Source organism: Strix uralensis, chromosome 19, assembly GCF_047716275.1.
Source record: "Strix uralensis isolate ZFMK-TIS-50842 chromosome 19, bStrUra1, whole genome shotgun sequence".
Taxonomy (NCBI): Eukaryota; Metazoa; Chordata; class Aves; order Strigiformes; family Strigidae; genus Strix; species Strix uralensis.
Genome location: NC_133990.1, coordinates 4398455 through 4426308, shown reverse-complemented (window position 1 = coordinate 4426308; position 27854 = coordinate 4398455). Strand labels below are relative to the sequence as shown.

Genomic DNA, 27854 nt, shown 5'->3' with positions numbered 1-27854 from the left:
TACCAGTAAGTGTTCATAAATCAAACTGAAATTATGTGCCAGGAGGTAGTAGTCAAGATTTCTTTAGTGGAGCAGAAAAGCATGTTGGAAAGGGGGGGGAGAAGAAAATGAAAAGACCAATTTGAGGCCATTGTTAAATAATGACAGAAAAGGACAAAGAAAATCAGATTAGAATTGTACATGCTTTCTCCTGAGCTTTTGCCACTCAAAAGTGTTTCATCAGGAAGCTATAAGTACATATGTACTTCTATCTGCAATGAATAGTTGCATAGCTATTTAACATTTGTACTACAACACTAATCTCTTACGAAGTTCAGCATTCACTCTATCAGTATTTCATAGTCTGGAGAACTTAGTGGAACTGCCCTATACATGTCTTCCTCAGCACTCACAATGAGAGAAATCTTATCGCAGTACATTAGTTGTGGCAGCGTGTAACACTTAAAATGCACTTTAAACACTGAATGCAATCTCACAGCTAAAAACAGACCCATAATGCATGTGATTCTACCAGGGATTCATAATTTGGAACTTTGGAGTTTAAAATCTTAACTCAAAATTGATCAAAAAATAGCTAGAACAAGAACAGGTTATAACTTAGGAGTAGGTCTATGCTTTAAGGAACTTGCTTAGTCATGACCTGCTTGCTTTCTTATAGTGATTTAATTTTTGAAGTGGTTTCCATATACTGTGAATTGAAGCAAGATTATGAAGGGTCCAGTCTTGGAGTGCTTGAAAGTTGTAGAAGTCATCCTGTCTGGTAATGGTACAGCTTTATTTTATGTTGTGTCTTCCCCAGGGTCTCTGGATAATGATATTGCTATATACCCCTTGAAGATTTTGTCAGATGGGATGGGAATTAATGTTCTTTACCCTCTTTTTGAACATTTATACTATTAAAAGTAGTGTACCATGGAGAGAGTGCGCTTTTGCTTCAAAATTTTGCAAAGGAAGTAAGTTTAAAGGAAATTCATCCCAGGTGAGGAAGAAGTATCTTTGAAAACTTTGTTCAGTGACTCAGAGACCCCAGTTGACAGATATGGGACCAGATGCACAAGGAGCTATAGGATACCATATATATGAAGACATATTTATTAAAGAAAGAAATTAAAAGACATTCTGTGTAGCCAAAAAATCCAGTTTAACTGGCTTAAACAATACACTGAAACTTGTCTAACTCTGAATTACTACTACTTCTAATAAGAGATCAAACAAAAAAGCTTGAAAATCAGTTTAAGGCAAAGCTTTGGGTGAGTAGGTGAGAGACCGACAGTAAAGTACTTGAATGATGTTGAAATAAGATTTAAAAGGAAAAACCCCCCAAACTTTATGATGCAGGGACTTTGTATGAAGTCCTTGAGGGTAGCACTGTTCATTGCAACACTCATAGGATAGGAGTACATTGCCTTCATTTAGTCTTTCATCCAAAAAAGCAGGACACCAAGGTGTAAATGAGCTGTGCATACGAATGAATCTATTCCTTATGTGTGTGTGTGTGTATATATATATATATATAGCTTTACCAATTAGTGATGTGTAGCCACAGGCAGCGCATGATATGTCTTCTGCTTGTCAGGTATGAAAGACTGTGCGAACTATGAAAGATTAAATGTGAACAGCAACTGAACGGGCAAGGGACACAGAAGCTACTCAAATAGACTTCAGAGATAAGTGGATAAACCAAGTTCTGTAAGGCCAGTCTAGTTTTGTTCAAATCTCCCACATGTGCTGCTTTAGGAGCACACAAGCAAAGTAACTTCTGGATCTTTTGGATCCCTTTTAGAAGAGAAAACCAGCTATGTGTCTGATGCCCATTTCTGCAGTGGAGATTGTGTAATGGTTGGAAAAGTTAATCTTGTTGTGCAGATTTTAAGTAGGCATCTAAGTGTTTCATTTCACCTGACTGTGCATGAGTCCCAGGCAGAGTTAGATTGTCAATGTGAGTTCCCCTATGATAAGCTTTTAACCAAACTTTAATCTAATTTGAACAGTGGGAAAAAGCTTCAGTAGGAAAAACACATGCTATTGGGATAAAACAGCTGTGCATAGGAGTATTACTAGCTTTCTCAGGAGAACTTGAGCAGTCCTACAGAGTTGCGTCAGTTCTGAGTTCCTTGCTAAACATCAAACTTTTACATTCTCAGAACAGTTGAATAATGTGAAAGCGCAGAGGGCTTCATTCTGCTGTTTCATCAAGTGGGATGCTAATATTCCTCTGCTGTCATTATCAAAGTAATCACATTTCACCTTGATGCCACTTAAGGCCTGGAGAATCCCAGGCCAGGGTGGTGGTCAAAGCTTGGACAGGATGAAGCACGGGAGTAAGCATTTGCATCTATAAAACAATTTCCAAGCCAATGCATTGATGGAGTGGCTCTTTCTAAGGAAAACTAATTTGTATATGACTGATACATAACTATCTAACCTGGCTGAACAGTGAGTGATCAGACTGCACAAAAAGCTATAGCAAATACTTGGTACAATGCTGATAAGCTGCCACAGCTGCTTGTAAACCTGCTGAGCATTTTTTCACTGAAGACTTTTTGCCACCTTTGTAGTACTTCCTCCTTCTTTGGTCTAAAATTAGAGCCCAGACTAGAAGGGGAGCAGGGAGGAAATCAATACACTTTGCTGACAGTCACTAGAGTTGCTTTTGTTTAAGTGAGGCAACTAAGAACTGGCTTCAGATGTTCTTGGCTTCCTCCTGCCTTTTATAAACTATGAGATACGGTGGAATTAAGTCTCCAGCTTCGTAGCACAAAGGATTAACGTATGTTTTAAACAGTACATAAAGCTGTCAGAGTGCAGCATAAGCCTATAACAGTTTCTCTTTGTGATGACCTATGGGCTCTCGGGTAGCTAGGGAACAGTTGGACTGAGACAACAGCAAAACTGTGTGGAGAGCTGATAGCTGAGTAGCAAACTCCATGTCACTGATGAAATACTTTGTCTTTACAGGCCGGGTTTCCTTTTTCACCTCTGGATCGGAGAACCTTCATCGAGTGGAAAAGGTTCACTGGGGCACTCGCTATGCCATCACCATCTCCTTCACTTGCAACCCAGACCATGGCATTGGGGATCCAGTCTTGATGTAATTCCTCTGGGGATGGAACATGAGGTCAAATGGAATGAGAGAAGCCCTGCAAGAGGAGAGGAAAGGGAGATAACATCTCACATTCAAGTAGAATTTCCCAGCTGTGTTAATATATTGTAATACACATTGTTTTCACGTGTCCTTTTCCATAAATGTTGCAAATGGTGCCTTAAAGACCATCTTAAATATGGTGTATTCTGGGACTGGTTTGCCTTTGTCCTAAAGGCACAGGCTACAAAGAAGAGTTCTATAGTGGGCTCTTTTTAAAATTTTTCCTTTTTTAAAATTTTTTGATTTTTTTTAAAAAATTTAATTCTTCAGTTTAAAAGATCACAGAATCATCTAGGTTGGAGAGGACCCTGAAGATCATCTAGTCCAACCGTTAACCTAGCACTGACAGTTCCCAACTACACCAGATCCCTCAGCGCTATGTCGACCCTACTCTTACACACCTCCAGGGATGGGGACTCCACCACCTCCCTGGGCAATCCATTCCAACGCCCAACAACCCCTTCTGGAAAGAAATACTTCCTAATATCTAGTCTAAACCTTCCCTGGCGCAACTTGAGGCCATTCCCTCTTGTCCTATCATTTATTACTTGGTTAAATAGGCTCATCCCCAGCTCTCTGCACCCTCCTTTCAGGTAGTTGTAGAGGGCCGTGAGGTCTCCCCTCAGCCTCCTCTTCTCCAGACTAAACCCCCCCAGTTCCCTCAGCCGCTCCTTGTACGACATGTGCTCCAGACCCTTCACCAGCTTCGTTGCCCTTAAAAACAATCTTTTGGACCATGTCTTGATACAAATCCCCATGCTGCTGTTAGCTGTTTAATTCAGTTACTATTGCAATGTAGAAAGTTTGACCTAAGTTCATAGAACAAAGATGAGTGTTACTCTTTTGAACGTACCTTCTGTTGAGAGGAATGTATTCTCCTTAGTGTGGGCAATACGCCTGTGGTTTAACTACTGGGACTTACTTGAACTTTTTTTTTATTGAAATACGACAGATATTTTCTGCTACAAACAGGGAATAGTTAATACAAAGTCAGAAATACGATTCTCTGGTTGGCCAGAAAGCCTGTTGCTTTTGGATGACAAATGCTTTATTCTAGGGAATGTCACTGCATTAGATCCCTTTGATCAGAATGCAGCATTCCCAACTCACCTTGTTTTCTTTGGGTCTTAATGAAAACGATCAGTCTTCTGGTTGGATGCCTGGTGTTACGGTTATTAAGAGCTCTTTATGGAGATGGCTTGACTACATAACATTAAGTAAATATTAAAAACAAAAGCTGGGCAGAGATAATCAGACAGTCCTCTGGATTCATCTGAGTGTTCATCATTATCTAATTCCCAGGTAGGGCAGTAGGACTTGGGAGGGGCACAGCTGAGAAAAAAGCTAGTTTTGTTCTGGTTTTCTGTATGCCAGTTCTGGCCTCCTTAGACTTGGTCTTGGAAATCCTGGCTTGCTGCTTGGAAGGCTGGCTAACAAAACCCCTTGACCAGTGGACTGTGGCATATGGGGTCTGAGGGAAACTGGTGTCCACCTACACTTTAAATCAATGTAGTCTCAAGCTGGAGTTTGATTACAACACACTTTGAAAACATCTATTTATTGGGCCTAAATGTAATCTTAAAATCAAATTGAAGGAAGCTTGAGGTTTTGTTATTGTTGACACAACTTGTGTTGTGAAGTACTGTGCTTTATCTTGTCCAAAACAATGTTTTACCTCCTTCAAAAAGTCTCTTAATAGCTCTTTTTGGACTTCTCTTTTTTTAGTGTAGTACGAAGACTTTTTTCTGTTAACTAGGACCATTAGTCCATGGTGTTCCTTGAATAATAAATTGCAAAGACTTAAGAGAAGAGGGGATGATTGCATTGCACTACAGATGAAGTAACAAAGAAATGTGTAATCTTGCCAACTACTTTGCTTTCTCATTACAATCAGAAGATTTTTGCAGGTCAGCACATTGATAAGTAAATGGTAGGAAAACCTGATTATTTTTTTTTTTGCTCAATCAAATTCTGAAGCAAATGGATTTGTTTTATTAATAGTCTATATAATTTCTGTGAAACACTTTGAAAATCAGGGACTGTGCTTTGATTTTTTTTTTTTTCATTTCTTTTTTTTTCATGCATATGGTTTTCACTTTTGAATCTGCCCTTTTATGGAAATAATAAATATTGTAGGGGATTACACTGAAGATCAATATAAAGAGGAACAATGACAGGACACTTGGACTTGTTTCATTGTCAGTGTTCTCATTTGGCACACCAGCAAGATTAGTCTTTTGTAATTTCATTTCTTTGTTCTCCAATCTGAAATAGGCTTCCTTGACCATGCTAACAAGGAAGAATTGTTAAAATGGCTGGATGCTAAATAAAGTCAGTTGGGTTCTAGATCTAAATACTTGTCTCAAAGCCTGTTAATTTCAAGAAACTTGCATTACAGCCAAGTTGCAAGTGTGTGTGAAGGCAGAGCAGGATCACCAGCAACTGCTTTATTGACTTAAAACTCGATTCCTAATGTTACCTTGAGATTTAAATGTAGGACCTTTTCCACAAAAATACCTGATAGCAGTGGAATCTAAACATGAATGGACCTGTGTGGTTTTGGGTTGGGATTCTCCAGGTTGAGGTCCTATGTTCTAAAATTCTTAACTTCACTGTAAGTCCTATCACTGCTCTTGCAACACAGTCATAGAAATTGCTTTGCCACTTTTAAGTGTTAGTTGGTTACTTCTGTCATGCAGGCTTTGAGTTGCAGTAAATGACAATGGCACTTTGAGAGCTGCCCTTTGTAAAATACCTCTCAACAAGATCATGTTAGACCATGGGGGAAGGCTCAGCTAATCTTCTCTTGGATTTTCATCTTTTGATGTATTGTAGTATCTCCCAAACACGGTGCATCTCATGCTATGAACTGACTGACATTCAGAAATAAAATCAAGTTGGTATTTGTCTTTTGGAGTTTTTAAGCTTCAGTAATGTGTTCAGTGTGATGACCAAACCTGTCAAATATAATTTGTGGAAAAACACGTATGTTGTACCTGGTAAGAGAATTCATCTTTTGAAAGTATAATGATTCAGTATGCTGTATGTTTCAGCACAAACCAAGATTTTTCTATTTGAAGCTTCAGTATCTGGACTACTAAAAGCAGTATCTAGATCTATGAAGAAATTAAATAGCAAATGAGGAAGTACAGTGCAATCTAAAAGATTCTGAACATAGCCTCCAGCAGGAAAACAGTGTTTGCAGAAAGGCAAGTTCCTGGGGCAGAGTGGGATTTGCAGAAATCACTGATCATTAGGAATAAACTTGGCTTAATTTACTTTAGTCCACTTAAATACCCTGAATAACTTTTTATTAAGGGCATCTCTTCCCAGTTCTTGACAGATTCTGAATCTGAAATGCTTTAATTACTGTCTGTCCTCTTTCAGGTTCAGCTTGCCTGTTGCTACTGGGAAATGCAGTGCTCTGTTTCTTAGAACTCTGATTACACTGAGGACGGGATTTGTTCTGTTAAACTAGCATAAATCTGATGCCAAGCTGCTGCTGACAAGTGCTCTTAATTGAACACATGGTGATGGCAGAATTTGGCTTGATGTTTCCCAGTTGTGTGAGAACCTTTGTAAAGAGCCCACGTGGCTCAAACAAAGTAAAGAAAGGTCAGTACATGTTCTGACATTAAATTCACAGCCTTGTACCTGAAAGCATACTTGTTACAAGTATTTAGGAATGTTTATTTGTATTTTGAAAGAAAAATATTTGCAAGGAAAGGCAAAGCCTGCTTGTGAGAAAAGTCCCAGGGTGCACTGTGAAACACAGCAGGAGAGCAAGCCAGAGTTTGAATCCCTACTAAGAGATTGAGTGCAGCTTCATAAGGACTTCTGTGAAACTTTACTACTTTTAGAACTGTTTTTCCACTCAAAGGCTTTGGAGAATATCAGGAACTTTTGTAAAATTAACAGGTATATGATCAGATTAGGTTTTTAGAATAAACCTAGCTTTCAATCCTGTAGCATGCATTTTATTTTAATTTTTTATCCCTTATTACATGATTCTAGGAACTCTGAGTGGACTTTGTGGCGTTTCTCAAGTATAAAATTTTCATTTCATCATTCCAGTTGTGGAATCATTGTGCTCTTTAATTCCCCATAAATCAACTGAAGGTTTGGAAAGGTATATTTATGTTGAGATTTTCCTGAAAATATATTGTCCACCTGTGATATTCTAAGCTCAGTCTTAACGAATTTCAAGTCCAGAAATGTTTACCAGGGATACTCTATTTACAAAAATATTTTAATTTGAATTTATAGCAGAAATCTAGCTTCATGTCTTACTTATAAATAAGGCCAACATCTCAACAGGGTACTTGCTGAGGCTGTAGCACATAATGATATGCACATTAAAATAAAAACGTAGCTGGAATGGCATTGGTAATGACTATGCTGTCAAGAAAATCTGGTTTTGTTTCTTCAATTGCACTTCTTAGTACATTTGAATTTTTCCTTTATAGCTTTCTTTTCCCCAGTAAATAAAGGTGGCTTTGTTTGTATTATAGAGTTCCTCACATTCCCTCTATGTCCAGATACCATTATGCAGTGTTTACATGTGAATTGGATCTCTCTAACATGCTCGTGTGTAGCTTTGTACAATATTTATGTCCTGTCTAAATTCTAGGAATAAAACCAGGAAATGTTGCTGGAGGTCAGGGCGCTCTGAGGAAAAAAAAAAATACAACAAACCACCATCCTCCTCTTCCCTCCCCAAGCAAATCTTAAAAAAAAAAACAACTCCTGTCTCCTTTTTGAGTCTTTTGTGTGGAAATCCCACCAAACATTCCAAGAACAGGAGAAGAGTTATTTCCTTTCTGAACCGCAGATGGCTCTGGCATGCATGGATCATCTTAGCCTCATTCAGAAAGGCAGTCTTCTCAGGAAACCCGGCTAAGAGACCCATCATGAAGTGGTGAGTGTCTATTGCTCCTTGTAAAATACCATGAAGAACTATAGCATACTCTGCCTCATGTCTGTTTTTGTAAACCTTCTTAGGAAGCTGAAAGCTAATTTTATGTCATGTTTGCTGAAAGCTGCCAGTCAACTCTCTTTTAATGACAATCCAGTTATCCCTAAAGTATCTGTGTAGGCACTTTTTCTGTCCTATTTCCAAAAGGCCCATCTTTCTTTGATTCTGTCCATCATCTCCCCTCAAATCACTTATCTCTCAATTCTGTCCCAGCATACTTAAGCTTTTACCTGTAGCATATATTGAATAGGGAATATAAGCTCAGTCCATTATTTATTCATAGACTGGCTCACTAGAACTGAAAACGAACTAGATTTTCCCCTATAACCCTTTTAGCCCATGCAGTGTATTAATCTTTAAGAAGAATTTCTAACAGTAGTGGAACTGTCAAGTGTTGCTCAATTTTTGAGAATTTTTCATTCTTCAGCATTTTTTCCAAATACTCTCTTATTTTTCTTCCATTACAGGCATTGTCCATACTTGAAACAACAACCTTTATTTCAGAGATACTTATTTCCATCTTGCCTGTTTTCCCATACAGCTGAAACAATGACAAGGTAGGGATCAGTGTTGCCTGCTGCTGAGCATTCCTGTCTTTCATGATAACTTGTGGACAGTGAGTACTGAATTTTGAAACAGATACTAGAGAAACTAATTTATTTTTTTTTGCTGTTCTTTGTCAGTGACTGTTTTGCATTAAGGAACTGCTGGTAGGGCTGCTCCTTTGAGAACTCTCATTGACTGACGGGATGCTACGCATGCAGATCAAGCTGTGGGATCACAACAAGAAATGCCTTCCTTGGATAATTCTTACTGTGAAATCAATAAAGCAGTCTGGAATGACTGTCTCCTTTATTTTTGTAACATTTAGATGCATCTAAACAAAGCAAACCCCTCAAAATATGTAGGTTTACTGCTGGATAATCCTGAGGCTGCCCAAGGACTCTGGACTGGTTGAATCCATAAGCTGACAGGTCAGACATATTGTTGATAATGAACTTCACTGAGACCTTCACCTGAGACTTCAACCTGAAGACTCAGTGGTGTACAGAAGGAGCATGTGCCTGAAACCATAGTGCCTCTTTTTGAAGGAAATATTTTATTTATAGAGAGAAGCTGAGATTCATGGAGTGTTCATGTTACTAGTTTCTGGAAACTTCTTGTTAATAGGCCTCCAGTGTTCAAAAACCTCATTTGAGAAATGGCTACCCTTCCTATTCATTAACAAAAAAAAAGCCAACTAGGTTACTGAGGCATGATTTTTCTGGGTAGCCGCCTTGAGGATTTGTCTCTTTCTTTTTCCTCAGTTTATACAATTTTATATTAAGCTGTTTATGTAGATGCCTGAACTCTTTGCTGACTCCACAGAAAAAAATCTTGATGTTTTCTTTCACGATTGCTTTTCACTGCCACTGTAAGGTCTCTGAGTGGATTCACACCTTGGAGGTGACCTCCTCAGCACATTAACTTGCCAGCCAGACCATTAAATCCTGGGGGGAGTAAACAACGGCAGGTCCTAATGGAGTAATTGCATGTATTGGCTCTGGATGGTGGTTTCTTCCATTCCCTCTAGCAGGCAAATGTTTTTATTTCTGATTTATGTTTACTGAAGAAGAGACATGTTCTGGGAGCCCTCTCTACATATTAGGGCTTTAAATGTGATTCACTGAATAACCTTGTAAAGGCTACATTTTACCAGGTGATGCAAGACCTCTTCCTCAATACCATTTACTTAAGCTATTTATCCTGTCTGTATTGTGTTTGATTTAATAGCGAATGTTGAGTATGCTAAAATAAGTTGTCATGCTGCATCTATCTATTTTAAAAATGATGGAATAAGCTTTCTTCTGCCTGTATCTTGTGTCTCAACTGGATCTTTTTTAGATGATGGTGTCCTCCATGTCCAGCATCTATGGTACCTTTTCTGGCACTAGGTAGAATTTAGACCTGTAAATAAGAAACGATCCAAGAAGAAATTAAGACTGAATTCACAAATATGCAGCGGTATACAAAAGTATTTCCCTTGGAGGAAAAAAAAAAAGGAAAGGTTTGAAAAGTTTGGGATTTTCGGAACCATAAGAAAGGCCAAAGTTTTACTCAATTCTTTAGTTGAGGTGTAGGGGATATGCAACTGTTCCTCCATATTCTCCACTGAGGTACTACTTTGCTTCTTCATGCTTGCACAGTATCTGGAAATCTAGTCCTTTCACTCATCATTTTCCTTTTCTAGTTATACACACGTTTTGCTGGAGATCTTTGTCCACTCAAACCACATGCGGACAGGAAGAACCTAATTTCTCTGCAAGCACAAAATAAATGGATGTGGATTTCTTAGGAAGGCTGTTACCTTGAAGAGTGCTGAAAGCATGCAGCTCAGGAGGTGATGAAGGCACTCACTCATGTCACGTTTCTTAGTGCCAAGAGCCTTGAAGTCTTCCATCTTCACAGCTGACTACCTGCTACTTTTGAGCCTTGGTATTTTCACCTCAATAACTGGAGCTCGAGAACTCTTGACTTTGTTTTCTAAATGCTTTTAGCACCTCCAGATGGCTTGTGAGTCAGTGAATTCCAGCATGCTGCAAAAATTATCACTTTCAATACAAGTTAAACACGTTTTGACTCTGTAGCTAAGATTTTTATCTAGGCTTTGGAGCAGGCCATTAAAACTTGTCCTCTTCCTAATCATTCTCCTTAAATGAAATACTTCAGCCATAAAGCATGCACGGAAGGGCAGTAATCAAAAGCCTTTCCGTAGCTGGATTGAACAGGGACATACTTCTGAGATGTTCAGGTCTAAATTAATTATTCTGTCCTCTGGTCAGGCCAGCTTTGTGATTTGCAGGATCCTGAGCAAGGCAGAAGTGAAGGTGTTTGACAGCAGCTGTGCTGTTCACCTGATTTCCCCTGGACTGGGAGGTGTAACAGTACTGTAATTGTGTGTACACTTATAAGGGCTTATATATTAAAGTTACAAACATGTCAAGGGTCATAAGGAACAATAATATCCTCTTATTAGACCATTTGACAGAACTGAAAAAAACAAAGCTTTGAGCCTTAAAGCCTTCTTTTTAATGAATGAAATGGAGAGAATGAGTAAGTGGATCAATTAAAAGTAAATATCATTGTCTGCCTTTCCTCTGCCCATCAGCTTAACAGGGTTACTGAACCTTATTTTTTTTTTCCCTTATAGTTGTGGACGGACATGCAGGGGATGGACGTGCAGCAGGGGAGAAGACTCAGCTTGGTTATTAACCTGCCTCCTGAGGCTGCAGTCAGTACTTGCTCTAGACATCCATAGCTACTGCCTAAGTGCTGGTGAGGACTTGTTTGTGGTGTGGAGAAGACAAAGGTGGGAATAGGACTAGGATATTGCAAAATCTTTTAAATAAGTAAGATTTTAGTTCTCTAACAGTGATGGTATGCTTGCTGAATGCACTCTGAGTAGTCCAGCTGCACCAGACTGTATCACTTAGGAGACAAGTAATTTCCAGTTGTGTTCAAGGCCCTGCAAGGTGAGGACAGCGTGCGTACATCTGAGCCAGCTTTATTCATGGAGCATACCAGTGGTTCAGGTTTGTATCAGTGTGACGAGTAAAGTCTGTCTCTAAATTAGCTGCCTTGAAATTGAGAAATATTATTTTGTTGGGAAGAATGCAGGTGTAGAAAGTATGCTTGACTTGATGAGCTTATCTAATCTCAGTCTTCAAAAGTACTGGCCTGACCATAAATATGACAGTAAGTTATTTTTTGAGATAATAGCCAAGAATTCTTTCTAACCACATGAGGATTTACCATTCCTAAACAGCTAAAAAGCTGAAACTAATCTGAAATATGAAAGCTCCGTAAAACCGAGCATTCTGCAACATTGGTGTATTGCAGCTAAAAGCCAACCTCTGTGTTTGGGCACAGGCTTAAAGCAGCCCTCGGCAGGAATTTTTACAAGTGACTCAGGTGAAGATTGCTAGTCCTCTGTATTTCTGCAAAATAAGTTTAAGACTGTTGTTATGGTACCTGAGTTAATGGTACAGGCTTTTTCTAGCCTTAATCCTCCTTACAGACTGCTCCTGTTCATGTCTGATAGCCAGGGAAGGTTTCTGCTGGGGTAGTGCCACCAGCCTGCAGCCACCTCCATACCCTGAGGTAGCTCCCCAGCAGCGAGGGTGCCAGCTCAGCTGCACGTTTCTCCTGTCAGGAGATGGTTACTCTAAACAGTTCAGATGGTGTTTATCCTCGGGGCCAGGACTATCAATTTGTCCAATTTATGTTGGGAAGAGGCAGTAAAATTGATGCTTATAAGAATTCTGCCTGCACACACTCCCATGTAGGAAGCCAAGAAAAAGCCTTGTGTCCCTCGGGCCCTCGCAAGGTGGGCAGTGGAGACCAGCCCAGGAGGATGTTCGGGGGATGACGGGGGCTGGACGGTGTGTGCTCTGGCTGGCAAGTCCAAAATGGCAGTTGGCATGGGGAGGACACATCTGCCACATCTGGAGACTCTAAGGAGGTGGTGGCAGCAGAAAAGACTTTATGGGGGAATGGGAGATGATATTTGGGCTCTTTTGTGGGACTCAGCAAGATATTACAGGGGGTGGGAAGGGTGAGACCCTCTGATGCTGAAGTGCTGAGAAAGAGCAAGTGCTAAATCTGAGTAGCAGTGAGCCCTGTGCAGCAAGGTCTAACATCCCAAATGACACTTGATGGGGACTGATATCACATGGGTACACATGATGGGGAAAGGTAAAACTAACATGGCCCAGGGACTTCAGCAGAGTGGGGGATCCCTTTGCAAGAAGATACCGAAATAGTTAATATTGAGAGTTGAGATAAGTCTGCAGCACTTCTCCAGCCAACCTTTACTGATAGGACTTTGTAATTGATGACTTTTTGTAGCTGCTTGGGTACCAGTAAGGAAAGGAGGCTGACAGCAGTGGCAAAAAATTCATGTTGCCCTAGTGTGCTACAGAAAGATACTTTGACAGGGACATTTAGCAGGAAGAAAAGATCCTGACAGCATCACTGTCCTCCTGTTCCCAGCACAGTACCTCCAAAATTCAGCAGAAAACTTAGGGGAATGGAATCAGCGTGTGGCTGCCTTTGTGGCATACATCCACAGAAACCTGGGAGATGCCCAGCGGGAAGGGCCAGGCAGCGCAAAGGCAAGGCTGAATGATTAAACCAGATTTTTTTAAAAAAATTTGAAGCTCCTCTGGAACTTGATAAGCTAATTTGCAGAAATGTTTTGCATAAAACCTTATATTAAAGCAGAATAATTTCTGGAAGAATAGTCAGAAAAACTGTAGTTAAGGAATCGCTTTGATTAAATACCACTTCCTTAGCAAGACGGGTAGGAGGATCGGATCGGTGATGGTGGCAGCGTGTCCCTGGGCTGAGCACTGGCATGGGTGTGCAGCCAGACCTGAGCTCAGCCGTGCCGTGGTCTTCCTAAAAATCACTGCCCTGGGAGTGGAAGTGGCCCCAAATACACAAACATTAACCCTCCAGGCCATAATATATGTAGTGCTGATGGAACTAAGGGGAGGAATGAAGCAAAGTCACTTGACTGGTTTAAGGCCATTACTTTATTGATGTACTACTTAATTGTTTTGCTAAAGTCTCAGCCTTATTAATTGAGAAGAAATTACTAATTGAAAACACTAATTCTAGTGCATATGTTAACTCGATTCTTTTTTCTTGGGAGCAGGGAGAGAATATCCCATAACACTTTATCTGAAATCACAGGATCTCTTGAAGAGCTGCCTTATGGCTGGCCCACATGCGTCAAAAAAAAAAAAAAAAAAAAAAGGATATTTAAAATCTCAGAATGGACGAGCTCCATTAATTTGGAGCAGTTTGACAAAATATTAAGGACCCTATGGAGTACTGGACTAGTTATAATTCCAGATCATTTGTTCTGCCTGTTTGAGAGTTACACCATCAACAGGTTTGAATTCCATTTGATTCAACAATTTTGTAACCATGGGTAACTGCAGAAATGACGTGGCTTTGTGCTGCTGCAAGGAGGCTGTCAAGGTTGTCAGGTTTTAAAATCAACCTGCTTTGATGGCTCTTCTGTTCTTCAAAATTTACCTTACAGAATTTGCTCTGAAAAACCTGTTTAAAAATTATTTTCTTTTTTTTCAGCATTTAAACGAAAAGCCAAATATAAGATGTTCATGGATGCCTTTGTAAAAGACTGGTATGTCTCCAGACATACAAGTTCTGGCTTATTCTAATGTCTTCTCCCTAACAGAAAAAATAAGTTTACTTTGTTCTGAAGCATACTGTGATAGATGAGGTTCAGTACGGACTCTTCTCACTCTTTATTTTGTGCGTACTACAGACAGGATTGGTGAAGTCACTAGCTGTTGCAGGCTCTAAACATTTTTCACTTTGGAAGTGCAAAGGGGATAAATTTGCCTGTGGTCAGCAAAGATTTCAGCCTTTGCTGGTTTTTTTTCTCCTTTCTGAACATCTCTGGTTGACTTCCATGCTGGGAGGAGGGTGCCCTTTTCACTATCATGGGTCAGCTGACAGCCAAATCCCATGGGCATATTTACACCTGACTGATACTGTGCATGAAGAATATAATGTGTTAAATTAATCTAGGACAAAGGATAAAAGCACTTAAACAAGAATCCCAAAGAAAAATAATTATTTGAAATCTATGAACTCATTGTTTAAGTTGTACTCATCTTGAGTCAAATGATACCTTCCATTTAAGTCCTTCCCTCAAAACTCTCCCCAAAAGTCCTCAAAATCCCTTCAGTTAAAGCCTGCCTGAATTCACAAACAAATACTTGACATTCTCTATAGTAAAGACATGACTATAAGCTGTAAATGTTTTTTTGTCTTGAGCACTGCCTCGCAGACCCCAGAGCCCCTGGAAGTTAGTCTAGGCTACAGAAAGCATCCTCTGGGTGATAAACTTGCTTTCTAAGCCTTAAATTATCAAAAACCTCAAACACAAGAAATGTGCTCAGCAACTGTGTTAGATCAGCAGCAACAGAAAAATGACAAGGGCTTGAAAGCTTTTCTCATGCTTACACTTACTGGGCTCTATTAAATGCTCATAATTTGCTATTCTGTCTGTAATGTAGTTTTTTTCATCAGATGAGAATTTGGTCCCAGAAGTGCCTGAGTGCTTACAGGTCAGTTGTTTCTTATTAAACATCTCACTGGAGACTGATGGCAGCTTCAGAGACATCTTAATGCCATGAACCCAAATGTGGGAGGGTCAGAGCTGGTAGGCAATAAGGACCAAAACCATGGCACTTGCTCTTCACCTTGTGGGGTCATCTTGATGACTGAAGTCAAAGACCAGAGAGAAAGCGTTCCTGCTTCCCCCTGGCAGTGTGGGTAAGCAAAGGTTTTCAAATCCGGGGAAGGTGAGCACTGTTTTGGAAGGCTAAATTTAGCAGTGATTAAACGAGCTCTTAATTAACCACATATTCCCCCGCTTGCCTTTCCAAATTATTCAATAACTGAACAATTATAATGAGCTCAGCAAGTAATGACTATCCATTCCAGGCACTGCCCTCCCCAACTGCAGCCTTTGAAACCACCAGCTGTTAATGTGCTGGGAAATGAAGTCCGTGAAGCATGAGTCAAATAATTGAAAACTGAACAGGAAAAAACCCCACAGGTTGAGGCACTGTAAGGAAACCTGCTCCCTTATGCTGAGTCCTTAAGTGTGTGTGTGGTCCCTTCCAGACTGAAGATTCATCATAAAAATTATTAGTGTGGATTGAAGCTGCAGTACTATGGTTTCATGGGTGCTCTGGCAAAGATACAAAGGTTCCTGATGGCTATTCTGCCTCAGAAGGCTTTACAAAGCCTCCCTGGGGGCTAATGTGCATCTCTAGAGAGGGAAGCCATGGCCTTACTCATAAACCAGAAAGGAGAAAACAGAAGGTAAAGCCCAAATCATCTGAGAACACAAGTCCTACAGATATCTGTAGTTGCAGCAGGGAAAAAAAGTTGGATGGTGAATTTGGCCATTTACTGGTCTGAGTGATGCTTAAAGAACAACCTCAAGTGCATTAAAGCTTTTGTCCTGTTTTTAACACTGATTTGAAGATGTTCCACAAGCACTTCTTTTCACGGCCCATCAGTTGTATTGCTTTAGCTGCCTGGGGGTGGATGGTGAATCAGATGGAGACAAGAGTAATTATTGTTGGCTTGATTGGAAAAAAAACCCAAAAGCAAAGACAAGCCTATAAACTCAAACGGTTTAATCCTTTAAAACCACAAAGCTGCAAAAACAGATGTACCAGCCCAAATGAGAGGACAGAGGAGGTTTAGGCTGGAGCAACAGAAAAGGAAACGCTTGTCAAATTATACTTCTAGCTATGCAGATGTAACTTCTCTGATGTAGTTGAAGGATTTGCTTATAGCAATCATACTTGCAGAAACATGCCTGCTTTGTGATTAGGTTCTGGAAATCAATAAAGCCTTCTGCCTTCTCTGGGACCAACCTGAAAAAACAGATTTGAAATTCAAGAGGTATGAAATTTCCCCAAAGCCTCAAAACTCTCACTGGGATGTTACAGAGTCTGACGGTGGCGTGTTTAGCTATGGAGCAAAGCGAGGGTGGAAGCAGAGTCCTTGGGAGAGGCTGCAACTTGTTGCCGAGAAGGAAAACACAAAAGAAGGGACAGAGCATGCAGAGACAGGAAAAAAAAAGTATAAGGTTCAAATGAGAACGCTAAAGACAGCAACATGCTAAAACCAAGCACGTATTTCTACTGCACAAATAAGCTAAACAGTCACTTTTGATCCATGATCTTTCCATAAAAGCTCTCTTCAGTGTGGGCAGGAGGTTCCATCTACGGAGCACGATGGGAATGCACAGTCGTTACGTCCTGGGATGAAGTCTGTAATTATACATAGACCCTCCACAGACTGAGTCTGAAACACATGCCTCAGAGCTCTTGGAGATAAACATTTACTGAAGAAGGTGACAGAAGACAAAAATGCCTATTAAGATGCTGCTTTGATGCTTTTTTTGAGATCTAGGCTACTGTGCTCGTGCCAGCAAGCTTCTCTATTTCTTTCTATGCCCTGACACTATCAGAGCAGCAGGGACGTCCCGCTCCTGCCGCCCCACGCTGCCTCTGTAACTCCTAACCTGGCACCGCGAGGGCTGAGTGCTTGGAGTGGAGTCCCCAGGCTCCCGTACTGGGTTTCCTTGTGAGCACAGTAAACACGGCAAGGAGAGAGGGGGACTTGTAAGGAAGTCAAGCTGGGACTTGGCTGCATGTTGAATGGGGCACGTGGCTGTCAGATCAAATGCTGGTTCTGCACCGAGATCCTGACAGGAGGCGAGAGTTCCAGAAACTGTAAGTCTCTGGAGGCTGCCAGTGCCTGGGCACGTGCTCTCCCCTGGAGCCCCCTCGGGGTGCCCACCTCTTCCTTGTACTATTTCCACACCAGGTGTAAAGGCTTATTATTAGAGGTAGCATGAAGCTGATGCAGGATCGCGTTCTTAAGCCTCCTCTCAGCCTAAAGCCATTTCTCTGTGCTCTCATTCAGATTAATGAGTAATTCAGTGTGACACATTAACTATTTCATATTTGTATTTTGCAGGTAGCGTAGTTGTCGAAGCCCATCTCCTCCCATGGGAGGCCCCTCTTGTCCTGCTTCCACAGGGCCCCTCTGGGGCTATGAACATGAGGACTAGAGTCGGGGGGACACAGTTTCCAGAGGCCATGAAGTTATAGGTTTAAAGGTTTTTCTTGTCTTTTATTAGACTAAAACCAAGACTTCTTACAGGTATTTTTCTGAATAACACTCTGAATACCCAGGGCACACAATGTCTGGTGGAGAGAATACTCAAATGGATGGATGCAAAAGACTAAGTGATGCTTCAGCTCTGTCCTCATCCCTCCACTGTGGATGCCCCCATTTAAACCAGATCTGCAAGGAGCTTCTCCCCTAACACTGGGCACCATAGGCTGTGGAGCTTCACTTTCTCATCCTGCCTAAGAGAAGCTGCTGCAAAGATCAAAATGTTTGCCATAATAAACTCGCCTTTTATTAAAACAAACAAACAAATGAAAACAACCCAGCAAAGTTACTCGGTTGCTATTTCCTCTGCTTCTGTTGCTGGGAATTACTCGTGCTGTGCCTCAGGCAGGCGGAGGTTCCTCGACAGATTTAATCATTCTAAAAAGGTGCCAACAACAAAATGACAGGGAAGCTCTGCTGTGTTTAGAAATGGGTGATGAGCGTTGGGATAATTCTTTCTATTCAGCCTCCTCTGCACCAAGATCCTGCCGTTAGAGCAGGCTGGGGCACAGGCTCTGCCTGGGAGCGATGCGCTGCCTTTGTCTCCGCTGACCCTAACGCTCCCAACCTATAACGTGGGGAAGCAGAGGCTCCCAGGAGGTAAAGAAGAAAGATTTTGCTTCCCTACCATCTCTCAGGCTATTGTTTCTCACCTGAGAAGGGGCTTTCGAGAGGGTATTGATGCACTGAAATGATGATGTTTTTACCAGGAGACTCCTTTCAGCCGTGTTCCCAGCGAAGCCAGCCGAGCACAGCTGCCGTTGCTGTGGGGTAAATGATCATTTCCACAGACCCGCTGCTGTTAATCAAAACCGACAAAGTTCTGTACACAAACATTTCCCTGTTCAACCATTAATAGCTAACCTGAACCCCAACGTATCCCTACAAGGAGAGCTTTTCCCTTCTGTATGTAGCACCTCTCATCCAAGGATCTCAAAACATTTCACGCACATCAGTGACGTCTTAAAACACTTGTGCAGACGATGGAAATAGCGCTGCTGTTTTCTAGGCGGTTAATGAACAGTGGCACAAGAATAAGTGTCTTCCGTGAGGTCACAGTGCAAGTCAGTGGTGATTTTGTACAAGAAGCCAGAACTTCTGACCTCCCCCCATTTCTGATAATCTCTCTCTCCAGCTCCGAGGGTGAGTGCTGCCCCGATAGGCATCTTCAACATCAAAACCCTTGTAAATCTCTTCCGGATTTTATTAGCTATCTTGCTCTAAGCCTGCCTGGGTTACTTATCAACAGCACCAGTGCTTTCAGGATGAATAGCCTGTGCGTCCCCACCAGCAGATGATGTGAAGGAAGATAAATATATACACTTGAGTGGGATCAGATAAGCGCTGCTACCATGAGGCATGATGCAGGTGGGTGCTGCAGACTTCCCATGTTGTCCTGATACCGCTTCTTCATCTGAACACTGCCCAGGGGCAAAAAGCTTCTTTCAAAATGTTCTGGCTAGAGGTAACTAGGGTTCCAGCTGATTTTATAATAATGCCATTCCTGTAAGATATTCCCTTCTACAGTGTTAAATGAAAGAAAAAAAAATCTGTTACAAAGAAATAGCAGAAACTCAATTTAAATCCATGGGGATACTGGGATTTTGAGTAGTGTAATGCTGGGAGCTGGCTGTCAGCCCAGGCTCCCCAAAGGGAGGATATTGCAGGAGCTTGGCACAGGAGCTGGTACTGCCTACTGCTGTGCACAGCTTCTCTGGTGGGACCTGCACGTCCCTGAAGGTTTAGGTGTCCTCTCTCTCCGTGTGTCTTCAAGAGTGCCGCTGTCTCTCCCTTTTTAGCATTACATTACACTTAATTTACCTTCTCCATCCTTCCAGATTTTTGAAAGATAAGTTCAATGTAGCCTGAGAAGTAATTACTAAGTAGTGCTTTTTCCTGGGAGGCTTCTTGCAAGAGTCAGCCTTGTGGTGCTCAAATGTCAAGCTGATATTAAAAAAAAAAAAAAAAAAAAAAAAGGCATAGAAGTGTTGTGAATTTGATGGACGTCTCTGGTGAGGTTTGCAGGGTGCATATATGAAGCAGTAACACTCTCCAACAGGCTCTGTTTATGGACACACTGCATTTAGCTTCAGGAATCTCCCTTGCTTTGTTTGGATGAAATCATGTTTGGTTTTAGTTAAGAATTCAGGAGCTGAATTCACGATCCTAACGGGAATGCACAAGGAAGGGCTAATGACATCTCAGAGAGACACGGGCCTAAACGAGCTGAAACAAATTTAGCAGATTTGACTCCTCCAGTCTTAGCACTGCTTTGGTTTTAGAACTGTATCCTCTGCCAAGCACAGCTAAAATTGATGGATGGTTTGATTTTGCACAAACTTATTTACTACTTTCCCTCCAGATATCTTGATGGAGAGGTTTGGGTGGGATCTTCTGCAATATTGAAGTTAAGTCTTCTCTAATAAATTCAGCAAATGCTTCTTAACTCTTCATCTTGTTTCTCACTGTAGAAGCATTCCTAGCGTTTACAAAAATGTTTCATTTAAATTATAAATGGAGAGAACCAGAAAAGTAGAGCCCAAATGCCAGAAGAATCCTTCAGGATTAATTTCTCCCTTTCCTCTTTTAATTGTCCCTTTCTTGGGTGAGGAAAAAAGGAAAACGTTGCAGCAATTTTGCTTTGGTATATCCTGTTGGGAACTTTTTCTTTGGGGACAAGATGGCTCTAGTTGGGACCACAGATCACAAAGCTCAGTCCTGACCATTTGAAACCTGCTGAGATGAAGTTAGTCTCCTCCAAAGGTGACATACACCACACTAGAAACTCGGTGTGGGCAGAAAGTGGGATTCCTGAGCAGAAATATTTATACTTTTAAAAAACTTTTAATATATGTCCCGTTTAGGGTTTTAATATATTTCAAGAACTTCTTTCAATGTTGGGTGTCTGACAGAAGCTTGTTGCATCCCAGAGGTTTGGCTGAGCGAGCTGGCAGTGAGCTCCTCTGTCTGCTTTCACAAAAGTCAACCTGGGCCATCCAACCCCCCCGATACTTCGCTACCAACTGACGCATCCTTTCTCTGCTATGTTTTAGATACATTCCCAAACAAGGGCAAAAAAGCTTGTATAATACAATAACTTTCAAGGGTACTTATATCCTGTGAAGCTGCAGCTCCTATTTTGAAGACAAAGCAATATATTTCTTATAAGCCACAGCAATTAACTCCACGTCTCTTCTATTTCCAAAAAAACCTTGAAACTAATAGCAACAACCAATATTATAAAGCAAAAAAACCCCAGCTGGGCTAAACTGTTGTTAGTCACCGGCTCTGGGTGTTTCCGTGGGTGCTGGCAGTGAGGATGCTGTGCAAAATGACAGCAATAAAGTTAGTCTGGGATCGGCATAGAAAGAAATGTGGGAGGGGAAAGTTAGCACTTGGAAGCAGGCTATCTCTTCACAACAGACCTTTCCCCTTCAGATGTTGTAGAAACATTGTACTTTAAAGAAATTAAATGCTATTATATAGGCAGGTTGTGCTCTAACTCTGTGCAACCACTATGTTTTAAAGTCTAAAATAAAAAGCGGTTATTTCTTCCCGAGAGCTCAGGATGGAAGATGCTGCTGCCACCAGAGGGACTCAGAAATATGACGGTAGGAGCTCAGCATCCCTGGACCGGCCAAACTCCCCGGCGAAGGCATCTGGCTTTCAGGGGCTGCCTTCAGGATTTCTCAGGTGCTGTGTTATCCGATCCCATGGCTTGAGGGCTGGGACTGGATGTGACATTTATGCACTTTCTCCTCTCATCATGCTGATGGGGGAACAGCTTATGTACTTAGTTATCCTGCCTGTGCTCCTCGGTTAAATGCAACTGAGCAGCAAGCCGTGCATTTTGTACTGCATGAGGTACAAAGCGCTCATAAAATCACCTCTATTTCACTGGCTTCCCTGGTATTCAATCATTCACTAAGCACCAAGAATTACTGCTAAAATAGGAGTTAAAATGTTAATGATTTGCTCACACTCATGATTCAATTGTAACATGGGGCTTTTGAGCATTTATTGCAAATTTGGTTTCAAAGAGTGAGGAGAAAGATGATAAAAAATGTGTGATTGAAGGCAAAGTCTTCAAAAATTCAGTAATGTTCAGATGGATTCTCCTGTGTCTGGGGGAAACAACCATTCTCACTTGTCCCACAAAGACCCAGCACTTTCTCCTTTCAAGTGAAAGAAGAAAAATTGCCATTGCTGCAGTAGCTACTACCTTAGATTAAAGGAAGGAAAGAGCACGCTGGATGAAACTGCATTGCTTTCACAGTCTGGGTTGGTTTTGTTTGGTTTTTTTTTGTCATAAAAACATAAACCCTAAAGGGTGTTGGAAAAGATTATCTAGTGATTAAACTATTTTCTTTCTTGTAAAGCATGTATGAAATTTTGCAGTGACGACCTCTGCCCCAACAACAAAAATACTGTTGCCTTCCCTAAAATTACCATTTCCCGTTTTGCTAAAGAACTAGCTGTGTCACTAAGCCTGCAGCAAAATTTCATTTATAATAAAAAACCCCACTAAAAACCACTGGATTACAATGATTTGGGTATGATAAATGATCCCAGGGTACACATAGCTTGCCTTCTTGGAATGTAGGAGAATAGCCAAAGTAAAATTGTTTTCAAGGAAATCACATTTTGCTCAGTTACAGCCCAACTGACTTTCCTGTTGTTACTTCAGTCCTGGCCTGAGATGCTTCAGATTTACCATAAGTGGCAGGATACCTAGAGTTTGCAAAGTCCCATCATCTGGATTCTGGTTACGTGTCTATCTCAAGTTTCATACACTTTTGCAGCCTCTGTGGTTGTGGAGAAAAGGTGTGGTTTTAATCACATGATTTTGGGAGTTCTGCTTCATTCTTTTTAGCACTGAGGACAGGTAATACCTCTCCCTCACACAGAAAATAGCCAGAGCTGCTTTACAGCAGTTTTGCCTGTCCTGCATGAACTGCAGAGAGATGTGCTTATGAATACTGAGATCCTACCAAACCGAAACCAACACCCTTCCCAAAATATTCTGGGTCAGCTGCAGGCAAAGCTACCCCTTATGGGTAACTTAAAGGTTGTGTCAGCCCCGGACAGGACTTTGTGCTATAGACAGGCTGCAGCAATCCCCTTCCAAAGCTAACTATCAGATTAATTTGCTTTTGTTGTTGAAGGGAGATACATGAAGGCTGTCTCCTCATTTCCAAAACATGAGCACACCCAGAAGAGTCAAGGCTTGCCCAATTATAGACACGAGGAACTCGGTTAAAACATCTGCTCTTGCGGGATATTTATGAAGTGGGTCAAACCTGCTGACTTTTGGCAGTTTAACTGGTCTGATGGGACAATAAGAGGGATGTTGTTTATGTAATTCATCTTTTAAATTGAGCTCTGATCCCTGGGAGTACGAGAGGCTCCCGAGGAGCCGTGTTTGCAAAGGTCTGCACCATGTCATGCTTCCTGCGCTGCTGAAGAGCCGTCATTCACCACGCACAGCAGCATCTTCTGATTGCTGGCCAGTTTTGTGTGTTAAACAGGCTCTGCTCTGCCCCAATAATATGCTTTGTGGGTGTCATCAGACTGACTGGTTCTCTCGTTAGGGTAACCTCGTATGGGTTTATCAGAGCCTAATGGGAGAGAGGAGCAGTGTGGAATGGGACTGGGATGAACCACATACTGGTTGAAAAACCCAATGAGTGACAAATGTCCAATATGTCACATTTCATCTGGATGCTCCTCCATCAACCCTTTGATGTTTAATGCTCTGACAATGCAGCACAGAAAGCACATCCCCTACACACCATTCGTGACACTGAGCAGAGCAGCAGAGTCCCTTCTGGGGACTGACAGGGTGTCTCAGGAAGCGTACCCCAAATCAAACCCTTCTGTTTGCTTATTCCCACATTAGGTTATGAGCGCAGACCTCATCTGCTCTCCATTTTCATCCCCTTTTTTCTAGGCACAACTCCTTTTCAGCTTCCCCTTCTTATTAATCACTATGTTTTTAGACTGGCTTTAGATGTTTTAATGTGTTTTTTTTTAATGCAGAAAGTGTATTCCCTAATACTCTTTTTGATACCTATACAGGTCTTTCATCACCTGCTTCCCCTTACATACCTGTGGATAGATACACACTATGCCTTGAAACTGTTTCAGATGTGGTAATCATCCATCCTATAGCAGCCTTGTAACGCTGTGGTGTGTAACTGGCCTTCCAAGGACCTTCTCCTGAGGCCAAGCAGTGGAAATCAAGACACACCAGCACTGTGTCAAAGTCAGGATCCAAATCAGGGTGAGTTTTTCTTTCTATAGCCATAAGGAAATACTTTTTTTTTTTTTTTCTCAGAGGCGGGCAAATGGCCTGTGCAACACCTGGAAGGGATGCAGCCCTGCTCGGCTCTGCCAGGGTGTCTGTCTGGCTGCACCGTTATGCTCCCCGAGAGCAGGATGGCACAGCACACCTCGCAGATGACGCATGAACTCCAGCCTTCCCACACCACCTTTTGAGTTATCTTTGTTATTCTTATATGGGAGTGACTTCCAGCCTCGGAAATGGGAAGCAAAGGAAAAGTAAAACAATGACTTCAGAATTAATAATTAAAAAATTAATTAGTTCCTGAAAAGTTGTTCCTAAAAAATGTTGAAGCCCACTGTCTGTGCCAATTCCCAACATGAACTGTGTGTTGGTCCCCCTGTTTCATAAGGAAATGGGCAGCATTAGGTCTATTTATACTGCCCAGCTTTGTGGTCTACACAATACTGGAAGACGACAAAGTGATCACCAGTGTTTTGAAGCCAGCCCTGTCATTTAGAGTAATACAAGCAAGGCGAGTTACTTATTCCCCTCTCCCTGAAAAGCACCCCAACAACTGCATCTGTCAGATGAATGCCTTACTCCCAGCACAGGAACGTGCTTCCCTGGTCTTCACCCAACATGTGCCCTGAAGAGTTTATTTTTCTCCTGTTGAGTGCGTAAAATCCAGGGTGTTGCTGTGCTGTGTTTTCTGCTCCCAATCCTTGGCTGCAGTGTTGGCACTCCACGTCTCTGCTTTCGCACAAACATACCCTAAAGTTTGGTGTGTGGCACGAGAGGATCACCCAAGGACACAGGAACCCCTAACAGTGCAGGGCTGGAGTGGGACTCCTCTCAAACAGATGGGGCCAGAGTATGCCACACAAAAGTGGAAATGACTGTTCCTTCTGCTTGCTGTTTCAGAAGTCCCTGGGCATCACTAGCAGCTGGCAATCATTTATGCAATTTATAAGTTAATAATAAGTTGCATCATTAATGCAACTTATCCCCAGAGTCTGTCCCAAACCAGGAAAGAGGAATATTGAACCCAACTTCTTCCCCACATGCATGAGCTCTTCAGAGGCTGGGAATGGCAGCCTCTCCCCTGGTAAATACACCCCCCTGAGCTAGGTGAAGAGACCATGAGAGGGGAAACCTGATGATGGTCCACTTTTTAATCATCGTTTATTTTATAAACTGAGGTTTTACAATTGTTTAGTTTCTTACAGGCATCTCTAGTATCTGTGGTGAAGGTTTACTACAAGATACCAAGCGGGGAGAAAATGAGCAGAATACATTGAGACAAAATGCTTTTGATGAGATGTCATAAATAAATTTGAACCTTTTATGATGAGTCTCACGATATAGGGTTCAGTCATTTTTCTTAGAGCCTCAGATCTTTGAGCGATAGGATTATAGAACATTTTTCTTTCTTTACAAGGTAAATTTTCAGTTTTTCAAGCCCTGTTGACTGTTGAGAAAGGGACCAACTTAAAAAAACAATCAGTGGCAAATTCAAACTACCTTAGGTAGAAACCTTAAAAAACTACAAGCTTTTTTTAGATAATCCTGTGGTTTCTGACAGCTTACCTTGTGGTTTTTGAATGCTTGGAGTTTGAAGTGCTGCTGCAATGAATTTTAAAATAGAGATTTTAAGCTTGATGAAACTGTAGTGCACTATAATGTAACAGGAAATAGAAAAAGGGGCTTAAAGGTCTCTTTACGCACACTAGGAACAGATAACGGTAATATATAGGGCAAACCCGAGGTTTGCAGCTAAATTAAGCAGTACCAGGACAATTTCAGACTTTTACAGATCTAACCCAGCTGTAGCCTGAGGATAGCACTGAGAAACCACACAGGAGAAGTGATGCAGAGCTGGAGCTGGGCAAAACTCAGCAAACCATGAAAAGAGCCTGTGGCAGAACTGAACAAAGTATCCATCTCATCTTCTGCACCCAAACCCCTGAAGGATTTGTCCTGGCTGGCTGCTGGCTCCTGGCAGGAGCCCACCGACAGCCCTAAGCCAGACAGAAATTCAAACGCGTCTCACAGAGTACTTGGGTTCACACAACTTCTTGTCCCTAACTACAGTGACCACCAGAAATGAGTTTTTAGGACCCTGCAGGGCTAAGGGGTCCCAAAGCCCTACCTTGGCCAGATGCTCTTCTGGTCCTGGTGTCTCTGGAGCGCCTCCTCTTCCTCACTTGTCCTTCAGCGTGGCCATGCCCAGGGCCTCTGAGCTGTAGTCATACTGGTTGCTGGAGGACGTGGACCGTCCCCAGGAGCACTGCAGGTTGGAGCCCCTCTTTCGAAAGGAGGATGTGAACCTGTAGAAGTTGCGGTGCCTGTTGCGCAGGTATTCCCGGTAGTTTTTGGTGAGCAGGGTGTAGAGGAAGGGGTTGATGCAGCTGTTGCTGTAGGTCAGGCAGGTCACCAGGTAGTTAATGCACTTTTGGGTTTGGGTGGTGAGCTGCAGGGGGCTGCTGTAGAGTCGCACCAGCTGCCAGATCCAAAACGGCAGGAAGCAGGCCCAGAAGACCAGCACGATGCTGAAAATCATGATGAGGACCTTCTGCCGGGGAGATCTCTTGCTCTTCTCCTTGTGGGGGGGGTTCCTCTGGGACTCCAGGTAGGTCCGGGCCAGGCGGGTGTAGAGGCAGCCAATGATGATTCCCGGGGCCATGATGCTGGTGCTGAAGAGCACCGTCAGGTAGGTCCGGTAGGCGTCCGTGCCCCAGGTGGGTGCACATATCCTCTTCACCTTGCCCTCTATCTTGACCCCGTCGGTCAGGGTGACCATCAGCATCATGGGCAGAGTAAGGAGCAGCGAGACCGACCAGACGGCCCCCGCCGTGACCTTCCGGTAGCCTTGCGACCGCTTCAGGGTGTCCAGGGGCCGGGTGATGGCCAGGTAGCGCTCGGTGCACATGAGGGTGAGGGTGAAGATGCTGGCGTGCATGGTGAGCAGGTCCAGGCTGAACAGGATGCGGCACCCCAGGTCCCCGAAGTACCAGTCCTGGGCCAGGTAAGTGCAGACGATGAAGGGGATGGTGGAGAGGTAGAGCAGGTCGGCCAGGGCCAGGCTGACGATGGAGCTGTACATGGGGGCAGCGCACCGCGCCGAGTGGCACATCACCACCAGCGTGTACACGTTGCCCGCCACCCCGGCCACGTACATCACCGACAGCACCGTCCCGAAGGCCGAGGGGATGAGCAGGGGGCCGCCCCCGGGGGAGCCGCCGCCCGCCGCCGCCGCCGAGGCGTTGTCCCCCCCCGCCGCCGCCGTCCCGTTGGGCTCCATGGGCGGCGGCGGCGGCCCCGCAACCTCGCACCGGCCCCGGAGCTCCCGGCCCCGGCGGCGGCCGCTCCGCCCCCCGCGGGAGGCAGGGCGGTGCCCTCGGGGGAAGGGCCGCCGCCGCCCCCCGCCCCGCCGGGGCTCCCCCCGCCGCGGCCGCGGGGAGAGCGGGGACTCCCCCCCCCCCCCCCCCCGCCCCGTCTCCCGCCGCCCGGTGCGGGGACGGCAGCGCGGAGCGGAGCGGCCGGGCAGGTGCCGTCCCGGAGGAGGCGGCTCCGTGCGGGGCCCCCGCGGCAGCAGCCGGGGGCGGCGCGGAGGGGACCGGAGCGAGCGGGGGGAGGCAGCGTGTGGCCACCGCCCCCCCCCCCCC

The 27854-nt window shown here is 43.1% G+C and overlaps 2 protein-coding genes across 6 annotated transcripts in view; one reads left to right on the top strand and one right to left on the bottom strand.

Moving 5' to 3' along the window:
* Positions 1-16220, top strand: part of OGFOD3 (2-oxoglutarate and iron dependent oxygenase domain containing 3) — a 60062-nt gene extending 43842 nt beyond the window's left edge. For 2 of the 4 annotated variants that reach the window (XM_074888797.1, XM_074888799.1), the window contains exons 9-10: positions 2959-3091; positions 11311-16220. In XM_074888797.1, the coding sequence (XP_074744898.1) occupies positions 2959-3091; positions 11311-11479 (302 nt within the window). In that variant the 3' untranslated portion in view covers positions 11480-16220. Of the gene's footprint in view, positions 1-2958; positions 3092-6532; positions 7654-11310 lie in introns of those variants that run through there. The other 2 variants (XR_012631500.1, XM_074888800.1) reach the window with 2 other exon arrangements.
* LOC141951942 (urotensin-2 receptor-like) lies at positions 1063-27490 on the bottom strand. 2 transcript variants are annotated; one of them, XM_074888801.1, is made up of 2 exons: positions 26339-27490; positions 1063-3140 (listed from the first exon to the last, which is right to left on the bottom strand). In XM_074888801.1, the coding sequence occupies exon 1, from the start codon at positions 27488-27490 to the stop codon at positions 26390-26392; it is 1101 nt and encodes a 366-aa protein (XP_074744902.1). In that variant the 3' UTR covers positions 1063-3140; positions 26339-26389. The 2 variants fall into 2 exon arrangements, with proteins under 2 accessions (XP_074744902.1, XP_074744903.1); XM_074888802.1 differs by lacking the exon at positions 1063-3140 and adding an exon at positions 16334-16591.
* Between the last annotated feature and the right edge of the window lie 364 nt (positions 27491-27854).

What these genes read in the sequence shown, in the direction of transcription:
- LOC141951942 (XM_074888801.1), bottom strand. Translation starts at nt 27,490, where the DNA reads ATGGAGCCCAACGGGACGGCGGCGGCGGGGGGGGACAACGCCTCGGCG.